Raw genomic sequence first — 21,475 nt, 5'->3', positions numbered from 1 at the left:
AATAGATGCATATTGGCAACTAGCATGACCCCTTGAATTCTTCAAGTCTTCAAAAGGTCTTCACTTGCAACTCATGGCTTCGTCTTCCAAGAAACTCCGTCTTCAAGACTTAACCAAATTATGCAAATACTAGTTTCAACGACTAGTATTAATCTAAATATTAAGGTACAAAAATACTCAACGATGCGTAGACCGTATTTAGATTTACAAAAATACATAACGGCACGTAGTCCGTATTTTTTATCCTAATCGGGTCCCGCTAATTGGCATTTAATAAAACCTGTGAGAAAATATACATTCCATTCATCCATTAACTATTTATGAATGGCCCATGCATTTTACAACAACAAACAAATAAAATTGCATCAAACATACGCGCGCACTAGTAACTTAACTAGGTGGTTATTCCGATTAACTCGCCTAATTAAAACTAGTCAAAGTTGTTTAACCGATTATGTAATTGACGCTCCCACTTAATTCCGCATCCAACTTAATTAATCCGATTAATTAAGCCGGTAGACCCAAACTTTTCAAAATAAAATTTTGCCAATGCCACTCAAAACCGAGGCCTAGCCTCCCAATAATTTTAATTAAAATTAATAAAACCGCAAAATAAGCAAACATTAATCCAACCGCTCTTCAAGTGGCTTTCGCATTAAGCGCTTGCCAAAGAAACTCGAATAATTGCGGCTTGTGCAAGATAAGCCCACTACGGCCATTTTCCTCCCCGCACCAAGCACACACACACACAAATGCTCCGCACACACGGCCGTGGCAAGCAGCCTTGAGCTGCTGCCACTGCCGCACACACGCGCATGCACAGCCAAGGCGTAAAGGGGTGTAACCTTCCCCCTGTGAACAGTTTCAAAGTTCCTAAAACTTGTTGGCGACTCTTTTTCTCTAGCTTCCTTCCCTTTGGACGCCACTATGCTTAAATGCATGATTACATTGGGGCTCAAGTGTGTGATGCTTGAAATTATTCCCTACAACTACTCATGGGGAATAACATACCAATGCTTGAGTCAGTCAAGGAATGTTTGAAGAATTGTTTCTCCATGAAAGACTTGGGTGACGACGAGTACATACAGGGAATCAAGATGTAACACCCTAGAAATTCCTTTCTTTTAAAATACCTTTTTTTGCCTTGTTTAAAAATTTAAATAGGAATATCTAAGATATTACCGCCACCGTGAAAACGGCTAAGGCAACCATCAAAGACACACAGCGGAAGACTAACTTCAAAACCGTTCAAAACAAGTCAACTTGAAAAGTCAACCAACGAAAGTAAAGTCAAAACCAAAGTCAAACGAAGTAAAATAAAACCATCCTACAACTTGGAACCATTAAAGGCCCTTTTTTTAAAACCAAACCAAATCCAAACTTGATATTAGCTCCACATATAAATATTAGCATAAATAATTAAAGCAGAAACACGTTGTAACTAATATAAACTAGCATGATTCGCTCTTCACTCGTGCCCCATCATGAATATGCCTTAATACCTGAAAAGTTTATCTCTACTTGTCTCCACTACTCTCCATTAAAAATGGGTCATCATAGGGCCAAGATAAAGACATGACCAAATACACAAACACACACACAATCAGCAAAGCTGAGTACATAAGCGTAATTAAACACACTATCATGCTTTCACTTATCAACACACACTTACCTCAATGCACCTGTTCACAAGCACACACACCGATCAACAAGAACATAATGACTAGACACTAATTAATTCATTTTGCATTGATTACGCATCGAACGGGTTTCCACCTATTAACCTCCCCCATATAAATTTGAGGTTAACTGGCACGGGAGCTAACCGTGCCAGCGACAAAACACACAAAGGTGGCGGAATTCCAGCGCATAATAATAAATAATAAAAAAGGAATATACAGCGTCCTATACTCCATTGGAAGTTATGGTTAAATATAAAACCCCATAACCCCCCCATTGTTCATACTCAAGGTATATACGTTCCAAAAGTTTTGGTGCGTAATCTCTTTCACTTTACGTCATTTACATATTATTAGACTTGGTGATGACTCTCAAAGCATAATAATTCAATCACCAATAATTATTCAATCGAACAAACATACCAATTTAATTCTTGAATAATTAGTGACCACGTATTATTTAATGTTGAACCCTTTTTAATTCTACCTCAGTGTCAAAGACACCTTAAACGCATAATGCGCCAAAAATCCTAATCCCTCAGTGTTAAAAACACCTTAAGTTCACAAAGGCACCAACATACAATTTATTCCTTGTGTACCTAGACACTTATATAGCTCCTTCCTCATACTTAAAGCATCAATAAAAATTATTTGAACCATAATAAAATTCCTTTTCAATATTCCAAACATAATTAAACATGTAGTTTAATTAATCATGCCTTCTAACATGCCATAAATAAAAATGTGGTTCAAACACAACATGCCAAAAATATAATTTTCCAATCCATAAACCATCACAAATAATTCATGCTTCATCATTCAATCACCAACACCATTAATTCACAATTCCATACATAAACCTTAGCATGATACTACTTGTAATTGATTGAAATCAAGCCTAGCATGATTCTATATCATCAAAATATGCTAAGTACGCGAACGTACCTCAAATAAGCTTTTAAAATAACCGAGTACTCTACAACAATTCTCGAACCAAGTCTCCTACATAAAGGGACAATAATACTATATTAATTACCCTTGTATACACAATTTCCAGCAACTTAAACTCACTTTAAATAACTTATAATAATCTGAAAATTATTTTAAAACCCCTAATTAAACTCCTTTTAATGGATAATCACACCCTTTTATTAAAATCACAATTATACTACTTTAAATAAAATTCCAACATTTTAAACTAATCAAAAATCCTTTAAAACTTCATCAAAATACATCTTTATACTTAAATTATCCATAGAAACATTAAATAATCTCTAACCCCTTTAAACTCAAAGATAAAATTTAAAGCATAAAAAAAAAAAACTTCGTTAAAATCAAAAACTGCTCGAAAATCGTATTTAGAGGCTGAATTTGGCCACGAGAGGGTAGTGTTCACTACCAAAAGTAGTGAGTCTTTCTTAAAACATTGTTTCCACTCGAAAAACACTACTTTTTTTTATCAAAATCGGAGGAGTTTAGAACCTGATCAGGATTAAAACGAGATTAATATTAACGAACGGAAATCTAATTATTAAAACATGAATTTGCGTGTTCATATAAAAATTCCAGCATACTTTTTAAGGCTTAAACCCCTTAAATAAATCTGAAAATTATATTAAAACCACTTAAAATATTCTCAACTTATGGATAATCAACTCCTTTTAATTAATACACAAAAGTAGTATGTAAATAAAAATTCCAGCATTATTCTATTAACAAAAACCCATTAAAATTTCAATAAAACTTCATAAAGATACAATCTTTAAGCTTGATTACCACTTACAATCAATGGGTATATAAAACCCCCAAATTGATTGTAAGTTAGAACCCTAAAAATCAACACTTTACTAATTTCAAAACCCTAACTTTAATACCTTATAAAACCATAATATAAAACAATACAAAATCTAAAATTTATACTCTTTAATCATCAAAAACACAATTTTAAAACATACTAATCATAATTTAACCATCAAGAATCAATACCCAAAAATATATTATAGGAATAATTATTAAAACAAAATAAAAGAGGAGAGAGAAGGGAAGAACCACCGTGGGTGCTGGCCGGCCAGCCGGTGGCGGCGTGGCAGGTGGTGGCAGCCGGCGGTGGGCAGTGGCAGCCGGTGTTGAAATTTGGGTGGGTTTATGTCACCCAAAACCCACGTAAATGCAAGAAGAAAAGAAAGAATAAGAAAAGGAAAAAGGAAAAAGGAAAAGAAGAAACAAAGAATAAAAATAAAAAGAAAATAGCTTACCTTGACCATTTGACCTTTTTGGGTGGTAAAATTTTGGGGATAAGTAGAGTATTTATAGTGTAGAGTAGGTTAGGGTAGGTTTGGGCTTCATAAAAATAATGGACTTAAATGATGAAGTAGGTGGCCCAAAAGTAAAAATAAGATGATTGGGTTCAAGAAAGATGGCCTACGTTTGGATTGAATACTTATTGACCCAAATATAAATACTTGCTTTATTTATAATTCAATAATTAAAATAGTTTGACCCAAAATATATTTTATAATTAAATAAATAATTTATAAAATACATTAAAAATACGGGGTATTACACAAGATCTATCGAGATAAGTCTCGAAGGATGATCGGACTAAGTCAAGAGACTTATATTGATAAGGTTCCTGAAAGGTTTGCGATGAAAGACTCTAAGAGAGGATTTCTCCCCATGTCTCACGGCATATTACGCTCAATAAATCTCAGTGCCCTCAAACGCCAAAAGAGATGAAACGTATTTCTAATAAACCTTATGCTTCTACAATAGGGTCAATCATGTATGACATGATATGTACAACGCCGGATGTTGCATATGCTCTAAGCATGTGTAGCAGATTTAAGGCAAATTTAGGTGAAGCACACTGGACAGCTGCCAAGAACATCCTTATATACTTGAAAAGGACTAAAGAATTGTTTCTAGTATATGGCGACGAGGATGAGTTGGTTGTCAGGGGCTGTACGGATGCACGTTTCCAAACAAACAGAGATACGACAGTGCTTTGATTTGAACTCTTCCAACTCACTGATCCTCCATTAAGACAGAATCAGAGTATTTAGCTGCAGCTAAAGCAGCTACGGAAGCAATTTGGATAAAGAAGTTCCTCACAGAGCTGGACATTGTACCAAGTGCTCAAAATGGAATTGTGTTGTATTGTGACAACAATGGCACCATTTCTCAATTAAAGGAGCCAAGTTCACACTTCAAATCCAAACATGCTGAGAGGAAATATCACCTCATTCGAGAGATCGTTGGTGGAGGATATGTCAAGATGTGAAAAGTTCATACGGATGAAAACATTGCCGATCCACTTACTAAACCCCTTTCACATCCCAAGCATGAGGGTCATGCTAGAGCAACTGGATTGAAGCAAATGATATAATTTAAGTTGTGTTTGTTTTTAAGAAAAACTTATTACATATGTTATACATTCATTTGTAGAATTATGTTTAATTAGAAATATATTATTTCTCTTATTTAATTATAAATTTCACATTAAATAAAATGTTCAAAATAATTATGAATTGATGGGCTCATCAGGTTAATGACTTTATGATTGAAACCCCACGGGTGAACTAAATTCATATATTATTAAAGATCCTAGTTCGAAATCATTAAACTGGACATAAATGATTTCAAATCATGGACTAGCATGTAAGATTGATTGGATAGTGCAGTTTCATGGGCTGTAGGAGCAAAGTGATGATGCTCGGTCAATCACATGGATATGCATGAATGATGCATGATCGAGCTATAGTCCTACTTTGAAGTTCAAGTACAGAACTTCACGATATATTAGTAGATTCCTTTGACAGGAGTGGAACACTATTTTCATTCAATGATTGATTTAACTGTGGTACATTCAAACGTCAAGCCGTAAAAGGAGGCTATAAAGGATATTTCCCGGTTACTTTAAAATTGAGTGGGAGCTTTGGTTGCCACAAGATTGGATTGAGTCTACCTATTTAGTTAGGAATGTGTCTTGACCTCTTGAAGAGGGAGAACTCAAAAATGCATGGCCATGCTCAAATGGATTACATAGTAATCATTTATTTTGTAATTCTAACTCAGATTTCAAGAAAATATTTGTACATTAATATGATCGCAACATGAGATGCAATCATATTATCAAATCGACACACATTGACTTAAGTAAGTTTAATATTAACACTTGTCTCATACAAGTGGGAGATTGAAGGGATTATGTCTTCGATTAGTGCAATTACTTGATATATCAAAGATCACTATTATGGAGATAATCAGTTCATTCTATAGGATCATCAGTGTTTGGTGCTAGATATGGCAAATGATCTTTGGGCTAATTAAATAGTCTGAAACCCAATAGAATGGATCCTATGAGGTCACACAACAATGGTATTGGGTTAAACAAGTAAGAGGCCCGTTAATGGGTCATAAGATCATGAGATTCATGACATACCATATGGAGTGTTGGGCTTGATTAGTTTGATTAGGACAATGTATATGGGCTTGACATGGACTCTTACTTAGAGATATGATCTATAAATAATATCCATGACTAAGGTTGAAATAACAATTAACATTCAGTGAATTGTAACTCAAGGCAATAAGTCCCAAAACCCTAATCATTCTCTCGCACTCATAGCCCTCCCCTCTCTCTCTCTCTCACCTCCGTACGGCCGGCCACCCTATGTGGCTCGTGGTGTTCGTGGTTAGTTTGTGTATCTCTTCTCCGTTGAAGGTTGATTGAAGTGTTCAGTCACAACTAACTAGCATTAGTGGAGGTTTAATATGTGCCCGTGGACTAAGTAGAGGAATCACACTTGGGGTTTCTTTATCTCCCATTGTTCTTGCTCGATCGCATGTGAAATCACGCTTCAAAGGTACAATAATATGTTCTGTATATGTTATGCATTGATCTTGGTGTTTAGATGCTTATGAATATGATTCATGCAATTCTGCTTAGAGTATCTAAAGTCCTATAGAATTGAGCCGAAATTGCTTCGACATTGGTGCGTATTGAGTACCAAATCAGGTTTCAACCAGTAGCAGCAAGGGGTTGCGGTTATCGCTGTCCCTGTCGCTGCTTTGGTTGCGCCATTGCGGTGGCTTTCGCTGCTTTCGTTGTCACATTAGGGTTGGGAAGGACCAGTGTAAGTCGTTTTCGGGGGTTAGGGGAGACACCAACTGTTTTTCGACGAAATGAGTGTTGGCCGCGGAGTTTCGCAGTGGCGGGGGGGACAAGGGGTGGTTGATGTAAGGATTTTTAGTTTTTTTTTTTAAAAAAAATTGTAGGTCAATCACGTTATGACACGTGTATTGGTTACCTATTACGTACAATAAGTCATTGACTTGGTGTTGACCGGCTAGGACTATTGGACGCAAAATTAGGGCATAATTAGGATTATTACAAAAATAAACCTTAGTTGAGATTATTTAATTTGAAATAAATCGACAATATAGTTGAGATTATCAAAGTGTATTTTTCTTTTATCTAAAGATAATATGTGACATATTTAGAACCATTAAATTTCATGAGTAATATAAATTAAATTTCAAGAACTGTATGTGACTATTAATTTCGTAAATGTAAATTAAATCATTACGAACAATGAAAACCAGCAAACACACATACACACACTCAAAAACAGTAGAATGCTTTGATTATAATTTAGTTAAATTTTTAATCGAATGTGTTCACGTGAAACCCCAATAATGTCTCATGCACAAGTGGGTCCAAAAGCCAGCCATCCTTTTGTTCCCATGCCTAACTCCAGCTCTCAAGAATCTCCTCTATTTCCTTCCCTTCTTTAACTTCACTCTCTAATTTACTCTTTCTTTTTCTCTCTATTTTCTTCACAAAAATGAGGCAATTAAGAGGACTTTTTCCATTAATTACCTCACTAATTCTTCTTATAATCTTCAGTGTTGTTGCAAAGTGCTCTCAAGATAATAACAAGATATTCAATATCCACAAATTTCATAGAAATAAACAGCACAGTCAAAATGTCATTTCAAGTTGTTTTCACCTCAAATCAAGTAAGTATTGATAAAACTTATTATCAATAATTTGGTTACATATTTTCATATATGGACAATGTACAACAAGGGTTTTTTCATTTTTTTTAATTTTTTTTAATTTTTTTTTTTTTTTTTTTTTTGCATAATACTTATAGGGGGTAGAGTCTGTATAATTTTCATGATTGAATGCAATATAGTCTATGTTACTAGGATCGGGTATGAAAACAAATACGGGTTTGTATTGAAGTGTCAAACTTGGTTATATTACAAAAAAAAAAAAAAAAAAAAAAAAAAAAAAAAAAAAAGTTTATGGTCTATATTGAAGTATGTATTAAGCTACTGTCCATATAATATATATGATGTTGGGGTCTCAAAGATCCAACTTGAGGTTTAATGAAGAGTCAGAATAATAGTACATTACATATATGGTCTGCTTAAATTGGGTTTCATGCTATGAATAAAACTGTTTTAAGGAAGTTCTCTCATCTTATTAGTGTATTTCATTTTCAAGTAGTACTCTGTTTGTGCACCAGAAAAATTCAATGGTAAAAAGGCAAACTACATGATTGTATTTTCTGTTTGTCTTTCGGTGATTGTTTTTTCTATTCGTTAGGTTGACCTTAATTATTTACACACTTTGACCTCCTAAGACCTTTCAAAAAGTGTGCATGCACCAATTGTAGTAAGAAATCTATTAACTTTAGTTTATAAACATGTAAATTATGTTAATTACTCCCTAAAAAGTAAATAATGCTATTGTTTTAATGTAAACATATACACAGTACTTTTTTTGTCAGCTTCGGTGTGGTGATTCAGCTGCAAAAATGTAAATAAGGGCACGAGTCAATAGGTTAATTATGGCGTAAGAACCTTATTATCTGGCTATAGACTTTTTAACATTTAATGTATACATAAAATGAATGTGACAACTGTGTTGTAGACTTAGAAAAGAGCTTAATTAAGCACTTAAATCATGACTGCTAGCTAAAGTTAGCACATTATTGATGCTTTTTATTGATTTTTACTTTGTTTTATCATATGTGTCAGTGCAAATTGCAAAGTATGATGAAATTTGTAGTATACAGCTGGTTTCAGATCTGTCATTTCATGCTAAATGATTGTTTATGCTTTTAGGAAGGGAGGAAGATTCAACAACCCTGGAGATGAAACACCGAGATTTTTGTTCAAGAAAAAACAGACATCAGCTAAACAAGAGCCTTCAAGAACGCGTAATTTTGGATAATGATCAGGTTCAGTTGCTACAATATAGGATGAAAAGCCTCATCTTGGGTGAACTTCAAACCCTTTCTAGCACCCAAATGCCGCTTAGCTCTGGTATGAGACTCGAAATCTTGAACTATGTGATCACCATGACACTTGGTGGAGAAAACATGACAGTGATTGTGGATACTGGAAGTGACTTAACATGGGTGCAGTGTAAACCATGTAGTTTATGTTATAATCAACTCGAACCCATTTTTAATCCTGCGACTTCTCTGTCTTACCAATCAGTTACCTGCAATTCTTTAGCATGTAAATTGCTGCAGGAAACGAGTGGGAATCAGGTAGCTTGTGATTTCAATCCATCAGCCTGTAATTACTATGTTAGCTATGGTGATGGGTCGTACACTCGTGGTGAACTAGCAACAGAACGCCTTGATATAGGAAATTCTCATGTAGATAAATTTGTTTTCGGGTGTGGTAGGAGCAACAAAGGTCTATTTGGCAGTGCTTCAGGTCTGATGGGATTGGGAAAGAGTAATTTATCATTGATTTCTCAAACATCTGAGTTATATGGTGGAGTATTTTCATATTGTTTACCTTCTACAGATGAAGGGAAATCAGGATCACTTACCTTAGGCGGGAATACTTCAGTATATAGAAATACTACTCCCATTTCCTACACTCGAATGGTTCAGAATCCTCAGCTTTCTTCATTCTATATGCTAAACCTAACAGGTATAGGCGTAGGTGGTGTGCATTTATACACTTCAAGTGTTCAACAGAATGGGATTTTGATTGATTCAGGAACGGTGATCACGAGGCTTCCTCCATCAATTTACAGGGCTTTAAAGGCTGAATTTGTGAAACAGTTTTCAGGGTTTCCATCAGCCCCATCATTCTCAATCCTGGACACATGTTTCGACCTTAGCTCATACAAGGAGGTAAAAATTCCTACTGTGAAGCTGCAGTTTGAAGGAAATGCAGAACTAAATGTAGACGCGAATGGTGTGTTTTATTTAGTAAAATATGATGCATCTCAAGCGTGTCTAGCATTTGCTAGCCTCGCATATGAGGATGAGATTGCAATCATAGGAAACTATCAGCAAAAAAACAGTAGGATTGTATATGATACAAAACTCTCTCAAGTAGGATTTGCAGAAGAAGAATGTAGTTATTGAGTAGCTGGAAAGTTCAGTGTTTGTTTGTGTATACTGTATACAGCAGTACAGCTTGTCAGCAACTCGCTGAGAAAATCATAGCTGTGTTTAATCTGATAGTCGTCTCCTCGGATTAGGAGTATGATCAGCTGAGAAAATGTATACTTTTCATTTGTTACAGTAGATTTCAATCTTATGCAAGGGTAAAAGGTGCCTATCATTTAATCTGCCAAACTTGCAGATTTAAGAATGTATATGTTGAGATTAAACAGTTAACTTTAGCCTCTCCCTACAATCCGCTATATAACCCTATTTAAAAGAATCACTGATCATGTAGCCGACCCTACTTATGGGATTAAGGCTTTGATTGATTGACTGAAAAGAATCACTTATCATGTAGCCGACCCTACTTATGGGATTAAGGCTTTGATTGATTGACTGAAAAGAATCACTTATCATACAAGTCTGCCGTACATAATTTTCCCCAGTTTGATTGAAGATAAGTTCCTTTACCATAGCTCCACTAGATGGGATGTTTCGACCGTGATCTTCAGTTCATAGACCCACATTTTTTGTGGAGTTAATTATGTCATGTTCCACTGTAAGTATACAAGAAAAAAAAGGTAGAGAAGAGTGACAGATAATTGCTTTATCTAGCAGAATAAAGTCAAGCATGTAGAGATAGAATAATGGTATACAGTATACTAAATTATTTTCTAAGCCTAAAACTGGCCTTTGTATTCTTTGCTATCTTTTACAGAGAAGTTATCATTCATTTCAAAAAAAAAAAAAGACAATTATCACTGTAATGACTAATAATGTATATCATACAGCACTTAGCTAGGAGAATTACAACAGGTCAGCAGAGAAGTTTCTAACCGTTAATTGGTTCTTCAGCCATCATGAAAACTGATAACGTCGACTTCATTTCACCATATTTGATCATCAAGAAATGCTTACTCCAAACTGTGGAAATTTTGGCTCCATCACGATCATACTGGCCTGCTGTTAGTTCAGTTTCCAGTAGTAAACAGCGTAAAAACACAGTGATCAACATTGACCATTACCTCATCTGAACAACAATGAGATATAACATTTTGATCAGCCGGTATCAAGAAGAGAGGCCATCTCAAGATTATCAGTCGTCAGCGTCTCAGTATCCCTTTTAGTCTTCGATATTTCTGAAGGGAGCACTGGCAAGTTCGGATCAGTTCTTGGCACCAGAAACAGCTAAAAAATTGGTGTCAACCTTAAAAGATTACGAAGTAGAACTGCAAGCCAGAGGTTCTCAAATTCTGACCGTGTTACATGTAAAAAATGTAAAACAACACCTGCCCATGTCGAGGTTAGCATTCCCACTTGGTCGATGGACATCAATAATTCAAAGAATGTTCCTTCTATCCCAGAAGGGCAAAGCTTGGAACCAAGTACAAGCAAAGGCATCCACTTAAGACGTCCTATCATATGTGAAACCCCTTCATCAATTACAATGAAGAGGTAATCTGGAATGTAAAGATTCAGATTTAGACGAAGCACCAATATTAGATCCAGCATTCCTGAAGCACAATGCAGCAACTGCGTCCAGAAAAGTAAGTCATGGTAAGGGCGATTTTTCAACATATTCTGATAGAGAAGAACCCCACAAAGAGAGCCAAGTGCCCCTATGGAATATATGGATCCCACAATCTCCTGCATAAAGTAAACATGATGTTAGACATATGAAAAGTGGTATCAATATTCCACGGTCCACACTAGCATAAATGCATAACATAGAATTCTAGCACTCCGACTGTCTGACATTACATTATAGTACACTATAGGAATCGATTTATACAAGTAAAAAAAAACCAAATAAATATTCTTCTTAAGATTTAAGCTATATTGACAACTATACACTATAAACCTAGCATATCTACTTCAAACTCTATGCCACTCTCTGACAAGGGCGGACCCATGAAGGAACAAGGGGGGACCATTGTCCCCCCACTTTAGAAAAAAAAAAAAAAAAAAAAAAAAAAAAAAAAAAACAGAGGAAAAAAAATTTTAGGAAAAAAAATAAAACTGGAAAAATAGTTATATAAAATTGAGTGTAAGAATAAACAAGAAGTTTGCCTTAGCTAAGTTGGTAGTGGGCTAAAAATAATATGTCAAGGGGCCCAATTTCAGGTTTACCTAAATCAGGGTTCGAATCCCCCTTGTAACATCATTCATTTTTTTTAAGAAAACCCAAATTACTTGTATTGTGTACTCGTTTTTTTTTTAAATAGGTTGATGTTAGTTGAATTATCGAAATTGTCCCCCCATTGTCAAATTTCTAGGTCCACCACTGCTCTCTGAGAGCCACCCTTTTTTTTTTAAATAGGTTGATGTTAGTTGAATTATCGAAATTGTCCCCCCATTGTCAAATTTCTAGGTCCGCCACTGCTCTCTGAGAGCCACCCCCAAAAGGCCAAAATGTTCAGATTCATGGGAAATAAAAAGGGGGTAAATCAGCTGATCGAACTAATTTTATGAGCTAAATATAGTAAAAAAACTCAAAATAAATTAAATCAAATATAACTCATATTTGTCTCAATTCCCAATTATCTAGTCCAAAAATGGGATCAACAATAGAAAATCGGAACGTTGATCCAAAACTAGACTAATTATACCCATTGATTTTTACAAATTGTTGGCAGAGAATTATAAAATTCAGAGACAATTATTGAATTTGGGTTAAGAAGGCCAGCTATAAGGAAGAGGATGGAGTACAAAGATCTTTTCTTCCTTTTCTAGCCTACTGCATAATCTTTAAACATGCTTCTGTTTCAAGAGTTTGCTAAGGTACAGCAAAATCTGTTATTCCAACAAATGATTTTGAGCGCGCACAGTCATTAGCTAAGCCTGTATAAGAAAGACTTGAGTATCATACCATCATAACGGGTAATATTATTAGTAAAGAACATATTAAAATCTTTGGATATATAGTAATTCTTCATTAGATGGAACAGTTTGCAAATAAAATTATTGAATTGGTGGTTCTGTCAGCAAAGTTTAATCACAAGGATTTACAACTGAATTTGAATAGAAAAGTACTATCTTCATAATGTCACATTCTCTATTATCCAAAATCCTCTTTCTTCTTTATCACCAGTAAGCATGCTTAAAGGGAACTTAAATCGCAAGCAAGTCAATCATTTGCCATAATACTCACTAAAAAAAGCTTACAAGTTTCATTATCGTTAAAGCTATGACAGGCTCAAATAATTTTCAGAAAACAATACTTCGTATATAATTATCTCACACTTTTGCAATATTATACTGATTTTTGACAGCATCACCCCTTAGTTTTCAATACTACAGATTCTATAGCAGCTAAAAAAAGTTTTATGATTAAAATCTAAGTGAGCTTTAGAATCCATAGCAACAAAATTACAAACATAAAGCTAAGATTTCCGTTCAAGACTCAATGAGAAAACATAGGGGATACTTGGGCTATAAGGATATTGTAAGCAGCTACCATTCAATGAAAACAATCATCACTTGTGCCACGAATTATGCCACGGAATTCCAATTTCTTGAAACTGCCATGGGAAAAAGAGTTTCCACCACAAAACCAAACAGACCTCAAAAATTTATGCAACAAGTAGAAAATTTTGGGGCAAACGATGCTGCGATGAATTATGTCTCGGGTGAAGCAGATATTGCTAAAATATAGCACACATATACACAGAGAAAGGCATTACCTTTGAGAATAATGGACCTCCCTTCCCATCTGTATACCAATAAAACAGTCCTTCATGGATGTTTATGTTAACAGCAAGTGACGAAAACAAATAAAGACATGCTGGGACTTTAATGTGGTCCACATAGCTCTTACAGCATCACCAAGCTTCTCATTTACCTGTTTAAATCACTAGTCATATAAAATTTTGATCAATACAACGAAAATATAGGAGTGATTTCGCACAGGAGCGTCCTTAATTGTCAATCCAACCAAAACAACTAGTGCAGGCGGAAGTGTCAGCAGGCCAAACACACTCTATGAGTGAAAGAAAACTAGAAAATACCTGCTATTACAAGCAAATTATGGAGAGCGATAATCTAATATTAGAAGTACTTCCTCCATTGCAACAGAGTGGTGTGCACAATTCCCAAGAAACCTCACCCACCATCTCGAAATCGCCGTACCCAAATAGTCGTACCCACTCCAAAACCACCAACTCCAACCGGAAAAATCGAACACCATGAATTCCGCCCCCTATAAAAAAAACCAATCCTAATACTACAAATGAAAAACCATTACCTTCTCTATCATTAATTAAAACTTAATTTGACCATAAAACCTTCAAATTTGAGATTTAGAGACAAGAATGAAACAAAAGGAGAAGGAAGAGAGAGAAAGCGGAGACGGAGACAAGCATGACAGAGGAGGCGACTTCCGGCGAAGGTGGTGGTTGAATTTAAGGGGAGATGAACAAAGAGAGGGGGAATTCATGGGTAGATGAAGATAGAGTGGAGATCGGTGCGGTAGTAGTGGTGGTGGTGGTTGACTGGTGATAGTGGACTGGTGGTGGTGGAGGTGATGGTTGAAGAAGATGGTGAGAAATAAGTGAGAATGAAAAGTACAGGGGTTGATTGGGGGTGGAAGGATAAATCTGATTAGTTTGGGGTTGAATTAGGTAAAATCATTAGATTAATTTGAGTTATCAATAACTTAATAATATCTACTTGGAAAAATTGTCACAAATAATACGATCTTTTGCCCGTCCGCTAAAAACAGGTCAACCTTTTAATTATCTCTAAATAAGACCACCTTTAGTACTAATCCGCTCTAATTAGGTAAAAAAAAAACTGGCAACCTAGAACTAATTACTTAACAGGTCAAAAAAAACCCCTTGACTTTTATTTCCCTCCTAAATTGCACTGCTGGCAATTAATTACTCCAACTACCCAAACCTTATTGCTCTCTCTTCCGCCATTATTGAAGCTCACCTAAATTTGTACTAGTTGTAGAGAGTGACGAAGGCAAGTCGGGAAACAAGTCGGAAGATAAGAATTGCGCCGAAAATTGCCCTAAAGTTGTTTGCTTGCGACGGAATTTGCAATTATAATCGTTTAAATTAAGGTACGATCTTCAAACTCTTGTTGTTCTTATTTGTTATGGGTTTTGTGGACTGATTCGATTATGCATGTTTGGTATTTGGGGGAATTAAATGTCTGACCTTAGTTTGTGTTTGATTATGCTTGTTGTATCTTAATTTGGTTTTGTCAAATATGTTTGATTTCTTGTAGAATAACATTAATTAGATTGCTAAATTTAGGTTTTTTTGGGGTTTATTTTTTGGTGCAATCTATTATTGATTTGTTTGTGATGATAATCTGGGTTTATGTGCTTAATTTTAGGTGATAATGAGCAATAATAGGTTGTTTGAGAATGTGACTTTGAGGTTTTGGTATGGGGGCAGATTTAAGCATGTTGTTGGTAAAGGAGAGTTAGTGTACATGGGTGGTATGGGAAGGACATTTCAGGTTGCTCCTGATGAATTATGTTATTGGGAGCTAGTTCACTTTGGAAAGAAATGTGGGGATTATAGTGACATTGCAGGGCTATATTTTTTAGTTCCCAATCTGACTTTAGCAGATGGGTTAAGAAAGATAACAGGGGATGCAGAAGTGTTAGAAATGGGTGAGATAGTGAAGAAGCATAGGAGTGTTGATGTGTATGTGTTGCACAGTAGAGAAGAGCCACACTTGTCACCAGAAAACCCATCTCCTTCTGATAGCCACTCAAGCCCACCAATCTCAGAAAAATATCCCACCCCCCATACCAACTAAGCCTAAAAAATTAACTCCCAAAAAGGGTCCAGAGTCACAGCACTTGGGCCCACCTAGAAGAAGCCCCAGAAAGCACATGGAATCCAATGTAACAGCATCAACTTCCTTACCTGGTCCCCCTTTAACCAAAAAAGTTGGCTCAAAAGCATCTACTTTACCACATGCTTATAACAACAGTTTGACTCAACCATCCACTACTTCAAAAGGTATTTCCAACTTAGAATTTGCACATGACACTGTCAACCAAAATCAGCCAAACCCTAGTGTCACTACAGAGTATGAATGGGAAGGCAATAGGCCAGATAATCCACTGACCTTGAAAGAGCTTTGTGATTTTGGTACTGATTCTGAGGATGAATCAGATCCTGAGTTTGTGCCTGCTGAGGGTCAGGATGATGAAGGAATTGGTGAAGATGATGATGTAGATCTAGAGGTAGAAGATGATGGTTACTTTGAGGTTGATGAGGGTCTTGATAGGGTTGATTTATTCACTGGTGAGTCAGACAACAGTGATGAAGAGGTTGAATTAGCTAGATAGAGGGTTAAAAATTGCAACAACCAGATCCTTGAAATAGCAAGTCAGCTTCAAAGAGAGGCATGTGAAGGGAGATTTGGTGGTCCTAAACAACCAAAGGGTAAAGTAGACATTGCTGCTGAAACATCTGATGCTGGTAGTTATGTTAGTGAGCATGAAAACAGTGAAGAAGAGATTCACACACCTGAGAATAGTGATGATGAAAATGCAGGAGCTAGAAGGAAGAGAAGGAGAGGTATGCTTGTGAGTGGTCAGACTGATTTTTTTACATTCACTTGGTTAGTAGGACAGAGATTTGTAAATAGGAGTGACTTTAAACAAGCTGTAGCTAGGTATGCAATTATGCAGGGCAGGGATTTGAGCTTTGTTATGAGTAACAAGAACAGGCAGCAACATGTGGGAGTGAGATGTGTTGAGGGGTGTCCTTTTTATTTGTATGGTGCATGGCATTCCAGAAATGCTACATTCTTAGTGAAGAGGGTGGATGGCAGTCACACTTGTCATAGGAATATGAACAAGAAAAGACAACTCATATCAACATGGGCTGCAAGAGAAATGTTGGAGATTTTTAAAGCAAGGCCTCACTGGCCAGCTAAGGAAATCATTGAAGCAATTAGGAGAGCTTATAAGGTTATTGTTAAGAGGGACTTTGCATACAAAGTCAAATACCATGCACACAGACTGCTCCATGGCTCAATGAAGTAACACTATATGAAAGTGGAGAGGTATATAGAAGCTATCAAATCATCAAGCCCTGGTACAAGTATTTAGTTGGTGGTTGATACTTCCAAGCAGACAAATCCACCTATTTTCCAGAGACTGTACACTTGTTTTGAAGGAGTGAAGCAAGGTTGGAAGGAAGGGTGCAGAAAAGTGATCTGTATAGATGCAACATTCTTAAAGACCTTCCTTGGTGGGCAAATTCTAAGTGTTGTTTGGAGAGATCCTAATGAACAAATGTACCCCAGAGCATGGGCAGTAGCTGAAGGTGAAAATAACTCATCTTGGACATGGTTTATCACCCAATTGCAATCTGATTTGGAGCTTGGTGATGGTAGTGGGGTCGTAATTATATCAGATGAGCACCAGGTAAACACTAAACCTCAATTAGGTAAAAAAAAATTGCTATTATTTCAGTTGTGGATTGATATAATATCATATCTGGTGATTTATGTGTGTTTGGTGAGCTGTAGTTGATTTGTGTTGCTTTTTTTTTTTTTTTGGGTTTGACAAGGCTATTATTCATTGTAATCCCCCGTATTTTTAAATATTTTATAAATGAAATTTTATTTTATTTATAATATTTATTTGTACTTTTCCGGAATTTAATTACAAAAGTTTCAAATTATTAATATTGGTCAAAAATTATTTTAGCACAAACTATTTTATGAACCTATGTTCTACAATTCATGATCATACAAACAAAGCCTAGTCCATTTCATTTACCTAATTGGCCCAATAATTTTATGAGGCCCAATCTTCTTACTTACCCTACAACATTCTCTCCTATAAATACCCCATTAATCCCCAAAAATTTCCCACACCAAAAGGTTAGTCTTATTTTCTCTCTCCTTTGTTTTATTAATTTGTATAATTATAATTATTGATTTATGGATTTTGATTTTATTGTTTGAAAGTAATTTAATTAGTATCAAGTTGTATTTTGATGACTAAACTTTATAATTTCAGATTTTATAAGTATCATAATTTCCAGATTTTGTAAATTTTATAACCTAGGGTTTATAATTATTGAAAATCATGATTTTAGGGTTTTTATGAACAATTGATTTAGGGCTTTTATAGTAATGATGTTTTGAAATTTTGGTGATTATAACTAATGATTAGTTTAACTTAATTCCAGATTATTTTGAACATGTAAATTCGTGTTTTAGTTTTTAGATTTTCGTTCGTTAATATTAATCCCGTTTTAATCCCGATCAGATTCTGAACTCATCCGATTTTGATGAAAAAATAGTGTTTTCCATGTGAAAACAACGTTTTAAGAAAGAATCACTACCTTTGGTAGTATGCGCCACCCTCTCGTGGCCAAATTCAGCCTCTAAATATGATTTTCGGGCAGTTTTTGATTTTAACGAAGTTTTTTTTTACTTAAAATATTATCCTTGAGTTTGATTAATAAAATTAATTATGTTTAAAGTTAATTAAACATAAATATATGTTTTTATTGAAGTTTTAAGTGTTGGAAATAGTTTCTAAGTACTACTTTTAATGTTTTATAAAGAGGGTTTAATCACCCATTAAAAAGGGAGATTTTTAGGGGTTTTTATATAATTTTCAGATTTTTATTAGACTTTGAACTTGCTGTAATTTCATGTATAAGAGTGTATTTTAAGGTTTTTATGAAGAAAATTTAAAGAACTATATATAAGCCTTTAATTTTAACTAAAGGGAAGGTTTTAAAGTGTTGTTTGATTTGGATTTTGAAGGTTTTAAAGTAAGTTAGTATTGCTGTAAATTTGATTGATTGGGTATTGATTGAGATGTTATTATTTGGCTTAGGAGAGGAGTTTATTGAAGGTGATTTCTAGTTAGTAAAGTGGCATACCAATTCGTTTGCTCAAGGTACGTACAAGTTACGAAACCTTTCTTTAAGGTGCATGTTTAAGGACGACGGATCGAGAACTTAGTATCATGTATAGGGATGACTGAGTTAAATTGTTTGGTTATACATTGTGAATGTCGTATAACGTGCACTATTTTATATTGCAAGTATTATTTGTGCTCTAATTATGCAAGGTGCGCTTAGAGACAAAGGTATATTATTGGTGTAATGATTAATTTATTACTCATTCATGATTATGCAAGCAGGATGAGTAAAGGAAGAATTTAAGTCTTCTAAGACGAGGTTAAGGTTTTGGGGTGCCTTATGCACTCAAGGTGTTTATACACCGAGGTAGTAAAGGAATAAATAATAAATGTTGCTTGCCACTAATAAATCAAGAATTGAAATTGAAAAGTTGTTTTACTTGATTGAATTGATATTAGATTGATTGTATTGTTATGCATATGAGTCATCACCAAGTCTAAACCTGTAAATCACGTAAAGTGCAAGATGGATGAGCAATAAAACTCTGGATTGGTGCACTTCTGGAGTAATGACAATAAGGGGTTGGGGTACATGGGGTATTAGCCGTGTACTTTTCTCGAGGCCGTCTGATCTACGAGTCTCTTATTTCAAATATTTTTCAAAACTAGGAGTTAGGTGAGATCTCATACTAACTACGGTCACGGAGTCGCGCCCGTGGTCGTTGGATGTTTATTGATGTTTCCGAAAGGAGGCATGGGGTTTTTCTTTTATTGATGTTCCAAATGGAGCATGGGTTGGACAACCTTGTCTATTGCGTAATCCAATGAATAAAAATAATGATTTACCTATTATTAATTAATGGAGTCTTAGTAATATAAATAGTTGAGTCGTGTGTTGAGTCTATAATTTAATGATGCATGATGATTGATTATTAGTAGCATGTTATGGATTTCTTAATTTATTTTGCAGCTTGTATGTACTCAGCTTTGCTGATTGCGTGCTTTGTGTGTCTTTCTTTGGTCATGGCCTTCGCCTTTCAATGACCCTGTGACGATCCAATTTTTACACTTGTAATATTGGGGAGCAGAATTACCACAGGTTCTTACACATGCAACATTCATCAGGGTTGTGGGATCTTGAGTAGAGAGTTGATTGTTTGCATTTTATTTCTTTTGCAAGTTTGAATTTATTTTAATTCGATTTTATTTGACACTAATTCTTTTGGGTTTGAATTTATTCAACACTGGAATTAATCACTTACTACTTTTATTGGGTTTTGAATAAGGGCCTTAATGGTTCCAAGTTGTATGACTTAATTTGGTTTCATTCGTTGGTTTTGAAACTTATTTATAACTGATTTATTCAGAGTTAGGAGTATCAACAGTTAGTTTTAACAAAGACAATTCCACATTCAAGAGTATGTTATTTTGTTTGAGGTTCTCAATAGTGTCTTTTAAAATTTTATTATCATCAAACAGACTGAAAAACCTGTATTGAATATCAAACTTCATGTTATCAACCCATTCACTGTTCTCTTTGAAAGTTACTAAAGCTTTATCACTTTGCTGTTTGGATCTATGCAATTCCTTTAAGTCTTCTTGAATTTCCAAAACAGTATTTATTAGATTCTCTTTAGACAGATGTTTTAATTGGTTGTAAGAGAACCATACCTCAGACTCAAGCTCCTTTAGCTTGGCAGCTTCATCAGTTTTTGCCATTAGACATAAATGAGCGGTTTCTTCTGATGGTTGATCCTCCTCTTCTTCTTCTGAATCTGTATCTCCCCAAGCAGCAAGCATGGCTTTCTTAACGTTGTCCTTGGTGAAGTAAGGCTTGTAGACTCTTGACTCCTTGGATTGCTCCTTGCCTTTAGTCTTTCCTTTCTCTCCATCCTGAACAGGACAATCTTTGATAAAGTGATCCTTTGATCCACACTTGAAACACGTTGTGTTTCTGGAACTTGTATACTTCTTGTTCCTGTCAAACTTCCTATTGTTCATCATCTTCTTAAATTTCCTCACTAGCATAGCCATCTCTTCTTCATCAACATCTGATCCTTCTGAGTCTTCAGCCTTGAGTGCCAAACCTTTATTTCTGGAACTTTCAGTGTTGGAACTCAGATGAAGTTCATGAGTCATCAATGATCCAGCTAGTTGTTCCATATTGAACTTAGTAAAGTCCTTAGCTTCCTGCATGGCAGTAACCTTGGATCTCCAGCGTTCATCTTGTGGCAGGCTTCTTAAGATCTTCCTTGCCTGTTCATCAATAGGAATTTGCCTGCCAAGGGAGTTCAGTTCATTAATAATATCATTGAATCTAGTAAACATCTCTTCTATGGTTTCTTTGGATTGCATTTCAAACCTTTCATACCTAGACATTAATAAATCTATTTTAGAACGTTTTACCTCGTTAGTACCTTCATGAGTTACCTGTAACAAATCCCAAATCTGTTTGGCAGACTTGCATCCCATGATACGATTATGTTCATGGGGTCCAAGTCCACAGTGCAGAT

General features: G+C 35.3%; 1 protein-coding gene and 1 pseudogene across 2 annotated transcripts; one reads left to right on the top strand and one right to left on the bottom strand.

Moving 5' to 3' along the window:
• The first annotated feature begins 7,438 nt into the window (after positions 1 to 7,438).
• Positions 7,439 to 10,440, top strand: LOC145634737 (aspartyl protease family protein At5g10770-like). The gene is made up of 2 exons (XM_081686127.1): positions 7,439 to 7,700; positions 8,817 to 10,440. Exons 1-2 carry the CDS (start codon positions 7,526 to 7,528, stop codon positions 10,082 to 10,084), a joined length of 1,443 nt encoding a protein of 480 aa, XP_081542253.1. The 5' UTR covers positions 7,439 to 7,525; the 3' UTR covers positions 10,085 to 10,440.
• A 271-nt stretch (positions 10,441 to 10,711) lies between these two features.
• Positions 10,712 to 14,291, bottom strand: LOC145636784 (putative folate-biopterin transporter 2 pseudogene; annotated as a pseudogene). The gene is made up of 3 exons (XR_014114145.1): positions 14,163 to 14,291; positions 13,789 to 13,946; positions 10,712 to 11,752 (listed from the first exon to the last, which is right to left on the bottom strand). The product of XR_014114145.1 is annotated as a putative folate-biopterin transporter 2 pseudogene (transcript).
• Between the last annotated feature and the right edge of the window lie 7,184 nt (positions 14,292 to 21,475).

This window comes from Chenopodium album, chromosome 6, assembly GCF_948465745.1.
Source record: "Chenopodium album chromosome 6, dcCheAlbu1.1, whole genome shotgun sequence".
In the NCBI taxonomy this organism is placed as follows: Eukaryota; Viridiplantae; Streptophyta; class Magnoliopsida; order Caryophyllales; family Amaranthaceae; genus Chenopodium; species Chenopodium album.
The sequence above is the reverse complement of the archived record's forward strand: the minus strand, read 5'-3'. Positions and strand labels throughout refer to the sequence as shown.